Here is a 14,814-nt window from a genome sequence, read left to right as displayed (position 1 = left end):
CGCCCGCCCGGCCGGAGCAGCCGCTTGGCGGAGCGCCGCGCGGCCGCCATGAACGCCGCCCGGAGCGCCGCGCCACTCGCTGCGCGCCCGCGCCATTGGCCAGACCCGAGGCCCGGGCAGCCGCGGCCGGGCCTCCTTTGTTCCTCGGCCGCAGGGGCCGTTGCGCAAGAGCGCGGCTTCGCAGGGCGCCTCTGGAGGGCCGCTGGCGGAGGCGGCCCGCAAGCGCGGCCGTTGCCACTCGTTTGCAAGCTGGGCTGGCCGCTGGTGCGCCCGGCGCGGCGCTGCCCGGGCCGCGTTCCTCGCGTCTGGGGCGCGGGGTCAGGGGTTCTTTCCGGCCCGCCGCCGCCAGAACACGCGGGGGAGCCGGTGTGAGTACGCGGAGCGCCCCCCCCCCCGGTTCCCTGCAGGCGAGTGGGAAGGTGCGCGGCATTGCCCAGGGTCGCGGCCCCTGGCCCGGCTAACGCGAGGCGGGGAGCAGGGGGTGCTGCTTCGGGGCCTCCCAGGGCGCCTGCGCACGTCGGTTTCCAGAGTAGCCCACGAGGAAGACGTGGGGCGCCCCCCGCAGAGGGGCAGCGCTGGCGGTCGAGGCCCAAGGTGGTCTGCAGCTGGGACCTGCTGGCCTCGTCAGGCCTGCCAGAGACCGTTTTGGGAGGAGGGGCCGGAGCGGCATGCCGTTTCTCTCCCTCACCTGCTCCTGCGGTACCCCATGGTGCTACAGGGCTGGCAGCACCAACCCAAGCATTTTTGGGGTGCAGTGTTTTGGGGGTGCTTGCTTTCTCTTTGCTCCTGAAACTGGCATGGCTGGTTCAGGGAAGGAAGGGTGATTGGGGGGACTTCAAGAACGCCCCAACTTCCCCTTTCCCAGAAACTTACCATAGAAGGAGAGAAAACAGGAGTCAGAAGGGGTCTCTTGGGCCATCTAGTCTGACCCCTGGCTCCAGCTGGCTCCACTCATGACATGCCTACCATGTGCACGTCCAGCCTACCCTTGAACACCCTCACCGATGGGTCTTCAACTACCTCCCGTGGAAGCTCATTCCATGCTCTGGGGGTCCTAACTGTCAGGAAATACTTCCTGGCTTCCACCCTAAATTTCGGTTCCCTGAAATTTCTCCATCAGAACATGTCCTGCCTTCCACTACAGGGGAAAAAAAGGCCAGGACACACCTCTGCATTGCACCCCTCACGTACCTGGATGTTGCCAACAGATCCCCTCTGAGTCTCCTCTTCTCCAGGCTAAAAAGACCCAGTTCCCTCAGCCTCGCCTCATACAGCATCCCCTGCAAACCGGCCACCAACCGTGTGGCCCTGCGCTGCACTGACTCCAACCTGGCTATATCCTTCCTGTAATGAGGGGCCCAAAACTGAGCACAATACTGCAGTTGCGGGGGCACCAGAGTCATATAGAGTGGCAGTAACACCTCTCTCGATCTGGAAGCCACACTTCTGGCTATGCAACCAAGGGTGGCGTTCGCCCTCTTGACCACCGCGTCACACGGCTGGCTCATGTTCAGCCTGCAGTCACCCAGCACCCCGAGGTCCCTTTCACAAGTGCTGCTCTCCAGCCACTTGTCCCCCATCCTATACCTGTAAGACCTGGCACTTATCCACACTGAACGCCATCCTGTTGTCCCCCCATCCACTTCCATAGTCTGTCCAGATCCTTCTTGATCTGGAGTACCTGCTCCTCAGTTGCGCCCCCCCCATTTTAGTGTCATCTGCGAATCTGATCAGCAGACTGTTCACCCCTTCTTCCATGTCATTGATGAAAAGATGGAACAGGATCGGCCTCAGGACAGAGCCCTGGGGGACCCTGCTCATCACTGGCCGCCATCCCGATGATTCCCCACTAATAGTAGCTATAAGCTCCTGTAGGCAGCCGAATTCTCTCTCCTCGTCCTCCATTTCCGTTTCTTTCTGCCTTTGAGGGGCAGCCTGATAGCCACATCAACTGACTTCCAACATAGACTTAATCGATAGCTTTACTAGTGGCCAAGGAAGGTGCTTAACTTGCTGTTTAAATAAACCCACAACTTGGGAGTAGGGCTGCACCAAGTGCTTCTGCCTTCCCCGTCACGCGGACATCCCTCCGATGTCCCCAGGTGCAGCACAAGCATCCGCAGAGTGATGGATGTTTGCTTCAGGTGTAGGTTGTGGGCTCCAGGTGTAGGTCGTACGCCTGTGTTTTTTTTCCTTCCACTGGGAAGAAGTGAGAGCTGCTCGCAATCGCTCAAATATACCTGCCCTTGGGGTTCCACAACTCTTGGTAGTCCATGACCATTTGGGATTTTGAAAACTCCCTCCTCTTTAAATTTAAAAATGTGTACATTTGTGTACTCAGAGAGTCTCTGAGCATACAGAAGCTGCTGCCGCATTTTTAAGAGTGCTGTTCCACTGCCCCTTCGACAGGGTCAACTGTGCAGGGCTGCTGTTACGAGGAACGGCAGCCGTGCGTCCCGCTCAAGCCAGCTGGCTTTGCTTAACTATTAAAAGTTTAGCGTTTGGGTACCCAAAGAGCATTTCCGGGCAGCCCTGCAGGTAGCGGCTTTCCAGTCAGGATGTTCAGTCCTTCATGCTTGGAAAGCAGCCGGCCAGCTTGAGCTGCTGCGGAAGGCCCCCAAAGAGCCCTCGGTCGCGTGTGGGGAGGATGCAGCAGGCAGTGGGTGGTTGCCAGTTGACGTGCTCTGCTTCGCGGTGCCGGTTCAGGCGAGATGCGGCTGGCCCGACCCGGCCTTGTGCGTATAGGGAGCCACTTGGAAGGCTTCCGCACAGCGTGCAGAGCATGCAGACCGCGCGCCTTGCGCATCCCCTTGGGCTCGCCACCCTTCCGCTCCGGAGTGCTGGTGGTCCCGGCGCTGAGCGGGCCCGCAAGAGCCCCGCCTGCCTGTGGGCCAGTCCGAGCAGCTGCCCACGTCGCCTCCGTGAGTGGTCTCGGCTGAGAAGTGCCCGCCGACCCCGAGCTGCCTCAGACACGTCGGAGCTGCTCTGAGCAGTGGCAGCGCACGGCCACCTATAGCCCCACACCCGGTGCGACTGCAGCAGCTCTTCACGTGGAGGAGCGTCAGTACGCGTGTTTTCAACAGGGAGCAGGCGAGCTGCGGGGTGTGCTCTGAGCGAGGCCGACAGTGGCCGGGCCAGAGAGATGCTGCACGTCCATCCGGGGAGGAGTAGCTCACCTCTGGTACTTCATATCTGCCTAACCAGTTAATCAGCATGTTCTTCAAGGAGGTAGCTCGCCCATGCCAATCTTTGCTAGGCACCTCCTTCCTATGCACCAGTGTTAGTCACTGGTGGCACATCATTTGCCTGAAATGCCCCGGCTCCACTCGACATGACCTCTCCAGTCCGGGCACCCGGAGCACTTCTTCTTCTTGGCAGTTGGGCAAATGACTACCTACAAGTCCGCGCCCAAATGTTCTTCCTTGAGGAAAGCATAAAGCGGAGCATGCTGTGTGTCTGTGAGCTTGGCTGAGACTCGGTCTGTTTCCCAAGTGATCCTCCAGGCAGGTGTCGACCTCAACCCATCTCTCCCGGGTAAGATTGGATAGACTCTTGGCCTGATGCGGCAGGGAGCTCTCGGCTTTGGAGCAGAAGACCCCCCCCCCCCCAGGCCCACCTCTAGGAGTTACAGTATGGCAGGCCACCAGCATTTCCTGCTTTTCATTCCTTCCCTTCGTGAGGCTCGGAAAGGAACGGGGTAGCTGCTGTACTTGAACTTTCAGCCCTGTTAGTGAGCCCAGGAAAGTTAGTGGCCTGTGAAAACCTGCTAACTAGAGCCTGACCGGGGGGGGGGGGGGGGGCTCTGCTGCTGTGTTGGGAGTTGGGGGGGCTCCCTCCGGCCTTGCTGGTCCACTGGCTTCGCTGTAGCCTGTGGCTGTCAGGCCGCTGTGCCCATCCAAGGCCACGGGCGGTTTGCTGCTGTTTTCTAGTGGTTGTGGGTTAGAAAAGGGCAGACATCGGAGGAGTCCTGCCGGATCCAGCCAGGGCCACCCAGCCCAGCATTCTGCTCCTGGAGAGACCGTGGCGAGGAGGCATCGGCAGCCTTCTCCGTGCAGAGCGGGATTCCTCTTACGAGCATCCCCCCCCCCTCGTGCCTGCACGCTTCAACGGCGTGATGTTCCTACCGTCGCTGAACCCTACGGCAGCCGTTCCTTGGGTCCCGCCTGGTGCGCTTGGTTGTGTCTGGAGGCAGACGGGTTTGCCTCGGCATCGCCTCGCGGGCTTCTGAACAAGGAGGGAGGAGGCCACCCCTGGCCGCTCGCCTCGCGGGCCCTGGGCTACTTCCTTCACCAGGGGTGGGGGGCCGCCCTGCGCCCGTCCCGCTGGAGGCGTGCTGTGGGCAGCGGCTTTGCTGCCGTGCGTGTGGCGCGCCGGACGGGGTGGACCTCGGCTCCGGCCCAGCCGGGCTCTGCCCATGTTCCAGGTGGGGCAAAGTCCGGGGCGCAGCCGAGCGCAGTGGTGGCGCTTGTCACGGCCATGGGTGACGGCCAGCGGGCGCCCACCAGGTTTGTCTTTGTGCTCTCTCTCGGAGGCGCGCGTTGGTCAGGTCGTGCACCGCAGCCAAGCGGAATATCGGAAAATTAGTGCTCGTGCTGTCAGAGCAAATGTCCCAATCCCAAAAGAGTGAGGGGATTTACTCGCCGCTTCTGTGGATTTGACCATTTCACCTCTCGGGACCTCAGCCCAGCAGCAGCTGCTGCTGCAGATTCCTGAGCAGCCAGTCCAGCACTTGGCATTTTCCCAGTGCTTGAATCACATACAGGTTTGAGAAGGTGAGCAAAGTGTTTTCTGTTCAGCCCACGTTTTTTTCCCGCTTTCTTGATTTAGACAGCAAGCCTTCGGAGTAGTGATTTTATCGGGTCTTGGAAATCTTACATGACTACAGTTTATTTAATGCGTTTGCTCTGTCCTGGTTTTCCACCCCAATTTGGATCCTCGCTGTAGCTAGCGATGATGAAGTACGCGATTTCATGAGGGAGGTAGTGCAGATCCCCAGAACACACACATCGGAATAAAAACAGCGCAGGTCAAGGCGGCTTCCAGTGTGTCCGTGACGCAGCGGAAGATTGCACGTCGGATTGTCAAGAGTCTCGGTGCAGCTAGGACTAAACTGCTTCTTAAAGGAAGCGGGCAGCTGCTGGTCTCGAGGCTGGGGGGCAGTGCTCTGCTGAGACGGCCTTGCTTCTTGAGCTGGGGGGCTTGGGAAAGGCCCCCGCCAGGTGATGAGATTCCTGGTGAGGGCCATGCGGGGGATATGCTGGCCGCTGACTTGAAGGGAGCTTGTCCGTAACGTCTGCGTTGGTTGATATTCCGTGGGACGTGTCCTGGAAGCCCTGGAGCCTCTGCTGCTGCCTTGGGGTGGACGTTCCCGGACTGCAGAGCTCACTGGTGTGGCGGCCTGTGTGGGGCGTGCTTCCAGCGCACTCCTGGCGTGTGGAGGGTTAGATGTGCAATGCCGAAACTGCTGGAAAGGAGCCTTTCGTTGCTCCTCTTCCATGCTTGAAACTGAAGTAGATGCGGTATGGATTTGTCGTCCTTGGGCTTTATTGAGAGCGTGAGAAGTGTGTTGCTTATTGTTTGTTTGTTTGTTTGAAGCGTTTGTATACGATCCGCTACCAAATGGCCTCGGGACGGTCTTACAGTAAAACTAAGTGGAGCACAATACCTGTTCTATACAATGCAAAGCCACTTGAAGTCTCGATGGAAAAGTTAAAGTACTGGGAAAATAAAAAGGTTTTGGCCTGACGGTAAAAAGAATGAAGTGCCAGCACTTATTTAAGCTGTGGTTAACTCCAGGTTTGTTGCCCTGCTTGTTTGTTGCCCCCTCCCGTTGCCCCCACCTTTTGGTGACTCTGTTGTAACCAAACTGGAAACCTACCGAGAAAGAAATGGCTGTGATTCAATGGCTTCAAGTGCTTTATAGCAGAAGCAAAGGAGCATATGAACAGCCCTTTAAGCTGTGGAACGTGTGGCCGTGAGGCCGAGCTTGCGCTCAACTTTTGTCCTGCCTCTCAGTGTCTGAAGGGTCTTGCTTTAGTCGAGGGCAGGTGGAGGGGTCTGCCATGAGTGCGGGGCCGCTGGGGGCTTTCTGTCCAGCAGCCCGAAGCAGGGGCGGGATGGGCAGTCGGGGCAAAGCTTACTGGGATAGCCCGTGTATGCGAAGCACAATTCTGCAGCAGTGGCTCGAAGGCCCGGCATTCTGGCAGCCTTGTGGGGGGGTGGGCTTTGGCCTGGAGCCCTTTGAGGTGGCTCCTCCTCTCATCCTGTTGATCTTCCGGGTGTGCCTGGCCATCGGACGGATGACAGAATAGGCCCTGGCTGGGGCCTTCTGGGCTGCCGCCAGCATTCGCTCGAGCCAAAGTTCACGTCCTCGTGGGCCTGCCTGTGCTTGGGGCTGAGCAGCTTCAGTGCAAGGATGCTGAGCATGTTTGCGGCACCAGCTCCAGTTCAGGGCATTTACCTGTTTGCGACTGAAAGCTCATCAAACCACTTCCAAGTCAGGCCCTGGGGGTCTTGCTGTATCACCTGTAGCAGATACGGGGGCATGGCCCCCTCCCCCAGCATCCCTCTTAACCCAAGGGTCCCCGCCCCGCTTTCCTCCCTGACGGAGCAGCCCAGTTGATCGGATCATGATTTTTCAGGGCCTGGGCAGGGAAGGAGGCCATGCTGGTGCCTGGGAGGTGCAGCTGGTGTGCTTGGTCCCACACAGGAGTGCTCCCTCCCCCCCCCCCCCCCCCCCCCCCCCCTTTTTTCTTCCCCTTCCCCCCCCCCCCCCCACCCCCCAGTCATGCTGGTGTGAGAAGACTGGAAGCAGATTTCCAACCGTACATCTGGTTTGTTTTTTGTTTATTAAAGTATTTTCACCCAGCTTTTCTGTTAAAGGTATGCTCAGTACTGAAATGATGAATGAAACACAATAAAACCGAATCCAGATAAAATACATGAGGATTAATACTTGGCAGATTAACCATTTAGTAGGTCAGCGGAGCAAACGCTGGCCTGAGCAGGAGGCGCACAAGCTGTCCTGGGGGGCCGCCCTGCCTGGAGCGCCGCTGCCCTGGCGGCCTTTCCTCCTGCTTGCAGACTGGGGCCGGGGTCTTCTACTTTGGCAGCCACATGATCACTGGCGGCTTGGGGGAGCGGACGGGCGACCGCAGCAGGTAGTGGCCCAGGGCTTTGTGTCCCGTCCCGTCACCCTCGACCCCGAGCGCCGCCTCTGCCTGATGTTCCCGTGCGGCTTCCCTGCACGCAGGCAGAGGGAGGGCGCTTGGTTGCCTTTCCTGTTAAAGAGCAGCACACGCTCTTGGCTGAGGAGCCCGTGCGAAGCGGGCGCAGGCGCATGGGCCTGCCTTTCCAAGGCTGATTTACTGCCAAAGCCAACACGCTTGCTTTGGAGTGCGTAAGCCACCTTCTCTGCCAGAAAGGCTCGCGCAGCGGCCTGCCATGAGGAGCAGTGCAAGGAACCCAGGAAAGGTCAACCTGAAGCCAAAGCGATTGGGAGGGCAACGGTGCTTGTGTCTGAGTGCCACACGAAGGGCTCCCCTCCACGCTGAGCAGAAAAGTCACTCGTGCGCGCGCATGTGCATTCGTGTGAGAGAGGTGCAGAGCTGAAGGGGGCGAGAGGCGTTTTTGTGTGTGCTCGCACTGCACACAGGTGCGCCAGGGTCCATATGGCCCCACCGGCCCGAGTCCGGCTAGCAGTGCCTCACTTGAAGGAGCTGGAGCTCGTTTCGAGACAGGCAGCAGAGATGAGCAGGGGCTAGAAAGGCCCTTGAGGGAAGGCGGAAGGCCCGCCAGAGGATGTGGTGGGGCTTCGCAAGTAGCGAGGGAGGGCCGCCCCTCGGAGGGCGAGGCTGCTGCCTGCGCTCCCGTCCAGGGCCGAGGCACCGGAAAAGGGCTTGTGGCACGGAAGCAGGTTTCAGCTGAACGTCAGGGAAAGCCTGCTCCGGGCAGAGCAGTCCGATGTGGGAACTGGTGGCCCAGGGTCGCGGTGGGCCGTCAGGCTGACATGCTCTCAGCTGGATTCCTGCCCTGAGGGAGGACTGGGCTCACTGGCCTGCTGGTCCGGCTCGAGGAGTCTGTGCAAGAGATGCACGTGGGAGAAAGCAATAGGAGAGTAGCGGATCTTGCCACAATACTCCTAACCCCCAGTTCTCTCCTGTTTGTTTGGGAAAAAGCAGGCATCCGGAGGTGGAATGGCACAGCCCCCCTCTGTCCTTTCACTGTATATCTGATCCTGAGCTGGGCTCAGCAACCGTTAGTCACCAGGAGTGGAACTGCCCTACCACGGGCGTATCGGTGGCCTTGCAACGCGAGTGCCCTGGGACGGGCGGGCGGGCGTCTCGGGCATGCTGAGACAGGAGCTGCCCCTCAGCGGGCGCTCTGCCTGCTGGCCAGGGCCGCCTCGGTCGGCACTGCTCCCGCTCCGAGGTGGCTGCTCGCTCTGAGAAATAAAGAGCTGTGGCTCCTTGCTGTATTATTGTTATTACTATTGAGAGTCACCCATTAGCATCATGCTCCCTGGGCAGTCGTTGAAAATAGGAACGCAATAACATTTGATAAAACAGTACAGTTAAAATACCAGCATAAACGAAAACGAGATGAAGTCGCGGTAGGGAGCTGGCCCTCTCGCCCGGCTTCATTCCCCCTGCATTCCTCGCACTCGTCTCCATCTCCACCGTGCAGGCAGGGGCGGCCGGCCTGCGGCAGCACCGCCTCCTGGGCTGCGGGACACTGACAAACCGCGGGCGGTGGCTGGTCGGGCTTTTGGCACCCCGCGCAGCGAGAGCCCTCCGCAGTTGACGGAGCCTGGCCTTCGGAAGGTGACGGGTTTCAGGGGCAGAGCTCAGAGCGTGGTGTTCCCCTGCCGTGCGGGACGGCAGCCTGGCCATGGAAAAGGGAACGCGGCCGCTTCTGCAGAGTCCAAAATCTTTGCATCCCCCTCCTCCTCTTGGAAAGGGCCCTCGTGGTGGCAACCGTGCGGGCCGGTGTTGACCAAAGGTTGAAAGAGGAGTTCTTGCCTGCTTCCCCATGGCTAGAGAGGAGCAGTGGCGGCATTTAATTTAGCCGAAGCTGATGGGCCTGGATGATTATTCCCTCTAATAAGCTCGGGTAGGTGGCTATCAGCTTGGAAGCAAGTCGGGGCCACCTGCGATGAGTTTGTGGCTCCCGCAAACACGGGACACCCTCCACTGGCAGAGTAGTGCAGATTTGTGCATTTGGTGTCATTTTAAAAACCTGGCACTGAACTGCCTGACGAGCATCTGTGAGCTTTCATTGTATTGTGTTTTTGTGAATGGGGGCTTGCAGGTAAGACGCCTGAGCCTAGCATTCATGTGGAAAGCTGGTTGGGTGGCTTAAACGTCCTGAACCACCCAGAGAGCTCCAGCTAATGCAACATCGTAATAACAGTTTATTCCCCTCACTTGCTCGGATTCTCGCCCTCCCTCAATGGCTACAATCTACCCGTAGGCAGTGGCTAAAGCAGATTTTTGAATACAGGCCAGGTGCTAAAATGCACCCAGTAAAGTGAAACTATTCCGCAGGTTTGTTGGCTCTGCATCTCTCGATTTGAACTGCATAATTCGGTGCACGTTGCACAGAATCCCAGTCCGGCCGTCCATGTGTTTCTTACCAACCGGCTCCTTTCTGTGTCAACGATTTACACACTATAGGCCCAGGAAAGCTGCCTCAAAGAGTTTGGGATAAGGACATGTTGCTGTCGAAAACGCATGTAAGGTCACGGCTGTGCCGCAGAGAAACCTTCTTTGCTGCAGACCCCACGCGAACGTTCTGCCCTTCCTTCTGGTTTGTGTTTCCCGTGCCTGAAATGTCCAGTCTTGCTGAAGAGAGCGGAGCGGCTGCTGCTGGTCGGTCGCTCTGTAGCCGGAATGAGTTCTGGGGAGGAGGGCCGGGGCCGCTTTGGCTTAAGATGAGATTTGGAGCAGGGCTCTGGCTTGTGGTCCTGCGGCCTTTTGGCCGGGCGGGAAGAGCAGCTCCCATCCCAGGCCTTGGATTTCGTTCTTGTAGGCCGGCGTGGTCGGCACTCCCTCGCCCACCCTCCCTCTCTTTTCTGTAAAATAGGTATAATCGCCTTTGAGGCAAGTCAGGCTGATTGAAAGGTGAGGTTGTTTAGTTAAACTTGAGGTTTATGAGCGCTTCTCAAAGGTAATGAGTTTCCAAATAGTATCTGGAGGTGCAAATTATAATGATGCACTAAAATAGCAATGCAAATACATAAAAGCCTTCCGCCGTAGCAGTTTAAAATAGAACTCATAACACTCCACTACTTATATAGCCTTAAATGCTGCGCTTTTATGTATAAAAGGGCAACCCGGGAACAAAAGGAAATAGTACATGCAACTTACTGTTGTGTGATTTATTCGTATTAGATTCTGTCAACTAAATAGCACGGATATTTGCTCTTCATGCCACAGAACAGCTTCGTTCTGATGAGTCATGAGCCGTTCTTGCTTCTGTAAAGTCCTGAGCACTGAAGTCTTCAAGTGAGTGATCTTGCTTAGTATATCCTTGCTGGTGCTTGGGGAGTCAAACAGAAATCCGTCTAGTGTACATTCATTCCTAAAAGCAAACGTAAATTCTGTAGTACAAAGAGGACGAGGGCTGCCATGACTAGAAGGCTTGGATTATGTTAGCTAGCAGACTTTTAAATAGGTATGTATGTTGACAGAGACAGCAAAAATGGGTTTACACTCCCCCCTCCAAAAGCAGCCCCACGCAATGATAAATTCCAGGGGACTGTGCATGCCACCTGTGGAAAAATAGCATTCAGTGAGGAAGAACCCAGGCGTTCTGACGGAAAACCATCAAGGCTGCCGTGTTGGCCTCGGGAGTTTCAGCAATCCACTGGAAGGTTGATTTGGTTCGCTCTTCCCTCCAGAGTTGGCAACGTGCATCTTTCAATTGGTGCAGCAGCCGGTTGCAAAGCACATTTGTCAAAAAATGCATGGCATTGAAACCTGGTTTACATGCAGTCACCCTGTTCCAGGATGGGATGAGGATAGTGAGGTAATTTCTCTGGATACAGGCTGTTGTATAACGAGTTCTAATTTTCTCCGCTTTCACAAAGTCAGTTGTGGAGATCAACTGTCACAATCTTAAAAAAAAAAAAAAAAACCAACATCTAATTTAAGTTTGTAGTCAACTGAGAAGCTTTTGCATATGAATTCCAGAAGTCAACTTCCTGTTTATCCCTTTCCTTGGAGTCTTGAGTCATAACTGCATCCATGCTCCAGCATTTCTCCAGGGCTGGATGGCAAGTTGAAACTGGTGGAGCGGCATCCCAATCCCATCCCGGGTCCCCCTCCCGCATCAGGGCGTCAGTCCTCGCTTCAGGCAGCCGAGCCTCCTCCTGAATGAAGTGGAAGGGTTGTGTTCATGTTTGCTTTCCATTAGCATTTTGCTTCTGGGCAAAATTTCCTGCTTTCTAGAAGTTGCTGAAAGTTCTCTGTTTCCTACAGAAGCTTCTTTATTTTTTTCCCTTCCTTTTTTACTGGGAAATCCTAGCAATTTGAAATCAGGATCCAAACATCATCATGACAGTCGTTTCCGAGTAGAGCTATCCCAAATGCTCAAGAACAAGCCAGGACTGTACCATGTTAAATGCCCTTTGGGGGGGATTGGATATGCCCTTGCGTACTGTTGCCTGTGCAAGGAATTGTTTGCGAGGCGGCTACTTTCCAAATGTGGGGCCTCTCCTAGAGACCCGAGGTGGCACAGACCGCTGTGACTACGGTAGTGACTCCACTCTACAAATCGTTATTATCATCGTCAAGCGGGGAGGAGGTTGCCTCTGGTACTGGGAAAGCTGTTGCTAGAGAGGAGCTCTTTGTAAGAAAATAGGCTAGATATGGATGCAATAAACAATTATGGAGGCAGATCGGCAGCTGAAGAAATGAGGCGGGATTGGTTTTATATCACTGGGAGGCAATCCCTTCGTATCGGGTTTCCCCTTGGTGTGCCCTCTCTAGAAAGCCCGCAGACTGATGGGCTAGTATGGCTGTGAATCAGGACTGACGCAAGCCCACGATGCAGGCACGTGAGGCCCCACCCCACAGCCGCGGAGGGGCTGGTAGTCAGTGCCGTCTGCTGTGGAGCCCCAGAGTCATGGGGTAGCCTCTCTTCTGCCCAGGAACCAACCCTGAACCTTTGGGTGGGGGTCCTCGCACCGCAGTCTCCCTGCGAGGGATGCAGGATGGAGGGAGCTAGAGAGGGCTGTGGGGGGGTTGGAGGGGTTTTCTGCATGCAGCTCAAGCGCACTGGCGGTGTCCACACACCACGCGTCAGCGAGGCCCCTGTGCCAGGGATGGAGGGGGCGCGGCCTGCGGGGCAGACTTTCCTGGGGGTACCTGTCTGGGCATCTACCCAGCGAAGGTTTCCGGCAGGCCTTGTGGGGAGCAGTTGAGGGGCAGACCTGAGTGTCCCCCAGAAGTGCCTACACGTGGGGTTTGGGAAGGAGGCAGTTCCGTGACCCTGGAAGATAAGACTGTGCCAGCGCTGTTTACATTCCTCTAAAACATGATAAAACAGAAAGCTGCTTTTTCCTTGGGCTCCAGTTGCCTGCTTTGTGCAGGGAGACCTTTTCCTGCAGGATAAAGCTTTCTCCACCTCCCACCCTGGAGTGGCCGTTGCGCACGCCGGGACCGGATCCCGCTCTTGCGTCGGCATCGTGAGGACGGTGGGGGACCAGGGAGGAGTGGGCGGAAGGCAGAGCGGAGAGGGGAAGGCCCACACTGGGTCTGTGTGCCCTCGAGCAGGCTGCCCCCACAGGGAGAGAGCGCTGGCGCCCCATCGCAGGGCAGCGACCGGGCAGGCGTGCCGAGTGTGGCTCTCCCGCGGTCGCCGCCGCTGCAGGTGGAGGGGCTCAGGGCCCCCCCGCTGGCAGGATCCTGCCTCCGCGGCCGAGCATCAGAAGCCCCGCACCCGCGAGGAGCAGGAGGCCGCTGGCCGGAGCTCAGCTGCAGCCGCCTTAGCAATTTCTGGGGGGAGCAGTGCAGCAAACGGGGGTCTGGAGCTCCTGCTGCAGCCGCGGCAGCTCTTGCTGCCTCACACAGTGGTGGAAACGTGGAACGCACGCCGCAGCGCGGTTCCTGGGGTCCCACAGAGCAACGAGCCGTGTGAAGCGCGATAACCCTGCCGCGGGCCCCTGGTTCTCTGTGGGGCGTCTTGGGCGCCGCGTATGCCGCACGTTCCCGCTGGAGCTGCTCTCGCACAGAACTAGAAGCCCCGCCGGCCGAGTTGGGCCATTTGCTCCAGTGTCGCATGGCAAGAGCCCTGCCAAGCAAAGGTTCGTTGCAAAGTTTCGCGCCCTCTTTTCCCTCTGCGGAAAGGGTTGTGATTTCAACAGGAGCAGAACAGCTGCCCTTTCGTGCCGCCTCCTTATGAAGAGCCGTATCTTGAATGAAGAGCAGACGTGTTTATCTCCAGACTTTAACTGCGCTTTCCCTTTCTTTGGTCCTTCTAGGTCGAGGGGAACCGGGCAAAGCACAAAGATGTCTCTTCACAGCACAAGAGCCTCGGCTCTCCTCGCGTGGGTGAGTGTCCCTTCCTTGTTTGTGGCCGTCCTGCGGGACGGGATCGCCCCTCGCATTGCTCTCCAGCTGCGGCTGTGCTGTGCTGCGTGATCTCTGCCCAGAGCGGTGGTGTTGCCGGCGGCCGCCCGTGTGCTGCTGCCCTGCCGGCCCCGTGGTCGGCCCTGCGGCAAAGCGGCCACTTGCAGGAGCCGGCTGTTCTTCGGTGGCAAAGCGGGTCATTAGGGAGGAGAAATGGAGGACGTGCGAAGGAGGCGATGCACAAGTCCAGGGGCTTTTCCGTGCCAGAGAAACATGTATGGGTGGCGAACTAAGGCTTTATTTTGTGGGGGCTGGGGGGCCACGTTTGAGCTGGCTTGTGGGGTTTGGGGGGGATTCTGTGCAACAGCGACCAGCAGCTGGACAGACCTTCCCTCCTGCCACTCCCTCCTCACGGAAAAGGGACTTCAGAACGATGGAGCGCCTGTGTGCACCTTCACGATGAGGCTCTCGCCTGTTTTGGCGGGGGGCGGGTGCCTTGACCCTGAGCCTGACTGACCCGGAAGGTCTGGGGCAGGTGGCGCAGACGTCGCTCGGCCTCGCGGCATCCTGCCTCCTTCATTCACTAGAGGTTTGGAGCCTGCCCTTCCATACAAATCTAGGGCAGCTTGCAAAATGGCAAAATACAGTGAAATAAATTAAAACCATTCAGATGAAGAACATACCAAAATATATTAAAAACGATAAAGTCGGCGGAAGCGCCATAAAAGCAACAAGCGCTGCCAAAATAAAGCAGAGAGAAGAGATCAAAGGAATGGAAAGGCCCAGAGAACGTGTGACAGGTCACAGCAGAGAGCTTGGCGAAGGGAAGCAGCTGGGGGTGCCCCCCCCCCACGGCGGGAACACACTGCCGGTGGGCCGCCTTCAGCCGCTCGGTCTCTTGCTGTGTCCCGGGCGGTGGGGCGCCCGGAGACAGGTCCTGCGGGGCAAGCCCCTGTGGAACGGAGCAGCCTTTTAGGCCCTGCTGTCCCAAGCCATGAAGGACGTCCAGGGCTAAAACAGCTCTTGGAGGTGAGCCCGGAAGCCCCCCGGGAGCCAGAGTGGCTGCTGATGCGGCGGTGTCGGCATGCTGCAGCCCGGCGTGCCGCAGCCGCGCTGAAACGCTTGGAAATGCTCTTTGTAGCCAGGCGATGCTCTCTGCCCGTGGATTCCGATTCTGCTCCTCGGGCAGTGCTCCCGGAGTGGCCTGGGATTCAGGCAAGGCTTGCCGTGCGCTCCAAATGAG

General features: G+C 57.7%; 1 protein-coding gene across 2 annotated transcripts in view; it reads left to right on the top strand.

Moving 5' to 3' along the window:
• The window catches only part of NUMA1 (nuclear mitotic apparatus protein 1), a 69,763-nt gene that overhangs the window by 16,677 nt on the left and 38,272 nt on the right, over positions 1–14,814 (top strand). For both annotated transcript variants that reach the window (XM_044418540.1, XM_044418539.1), the window contains exon 2: positions 13,484–13,553. In XM_044418540.1, coding sequence (XP_044274475.1) covers positions 13,512–13,553 — 42 coding nt within the window. In that variant the 5' untranslated portion in view covers positions 13,484–13,511. The remainder of the gene's footprint in view (positions 1–13,483; positions 13,554–14,814) is intronic.

The sequence above is a fragment of the Varanus komodoensis genome, unplaced genomic scaffold (assembly GCF_004798865.1).
Source record: "Varanus komodoensis strain SLA01 unplaced genomic scaffold, ASM479886v1 scaffold91, whole genome shotgun sequence".
NCBI classification, from domain to species: Eukaryota; Metazoa; Chordata; class Lepidosauria; order Squamata; family Varanidae; genus Varanus; species Varanus komodoensis.
This window is presented reverse-complemented; position numbering and strand designations above follow the sequence as displayed.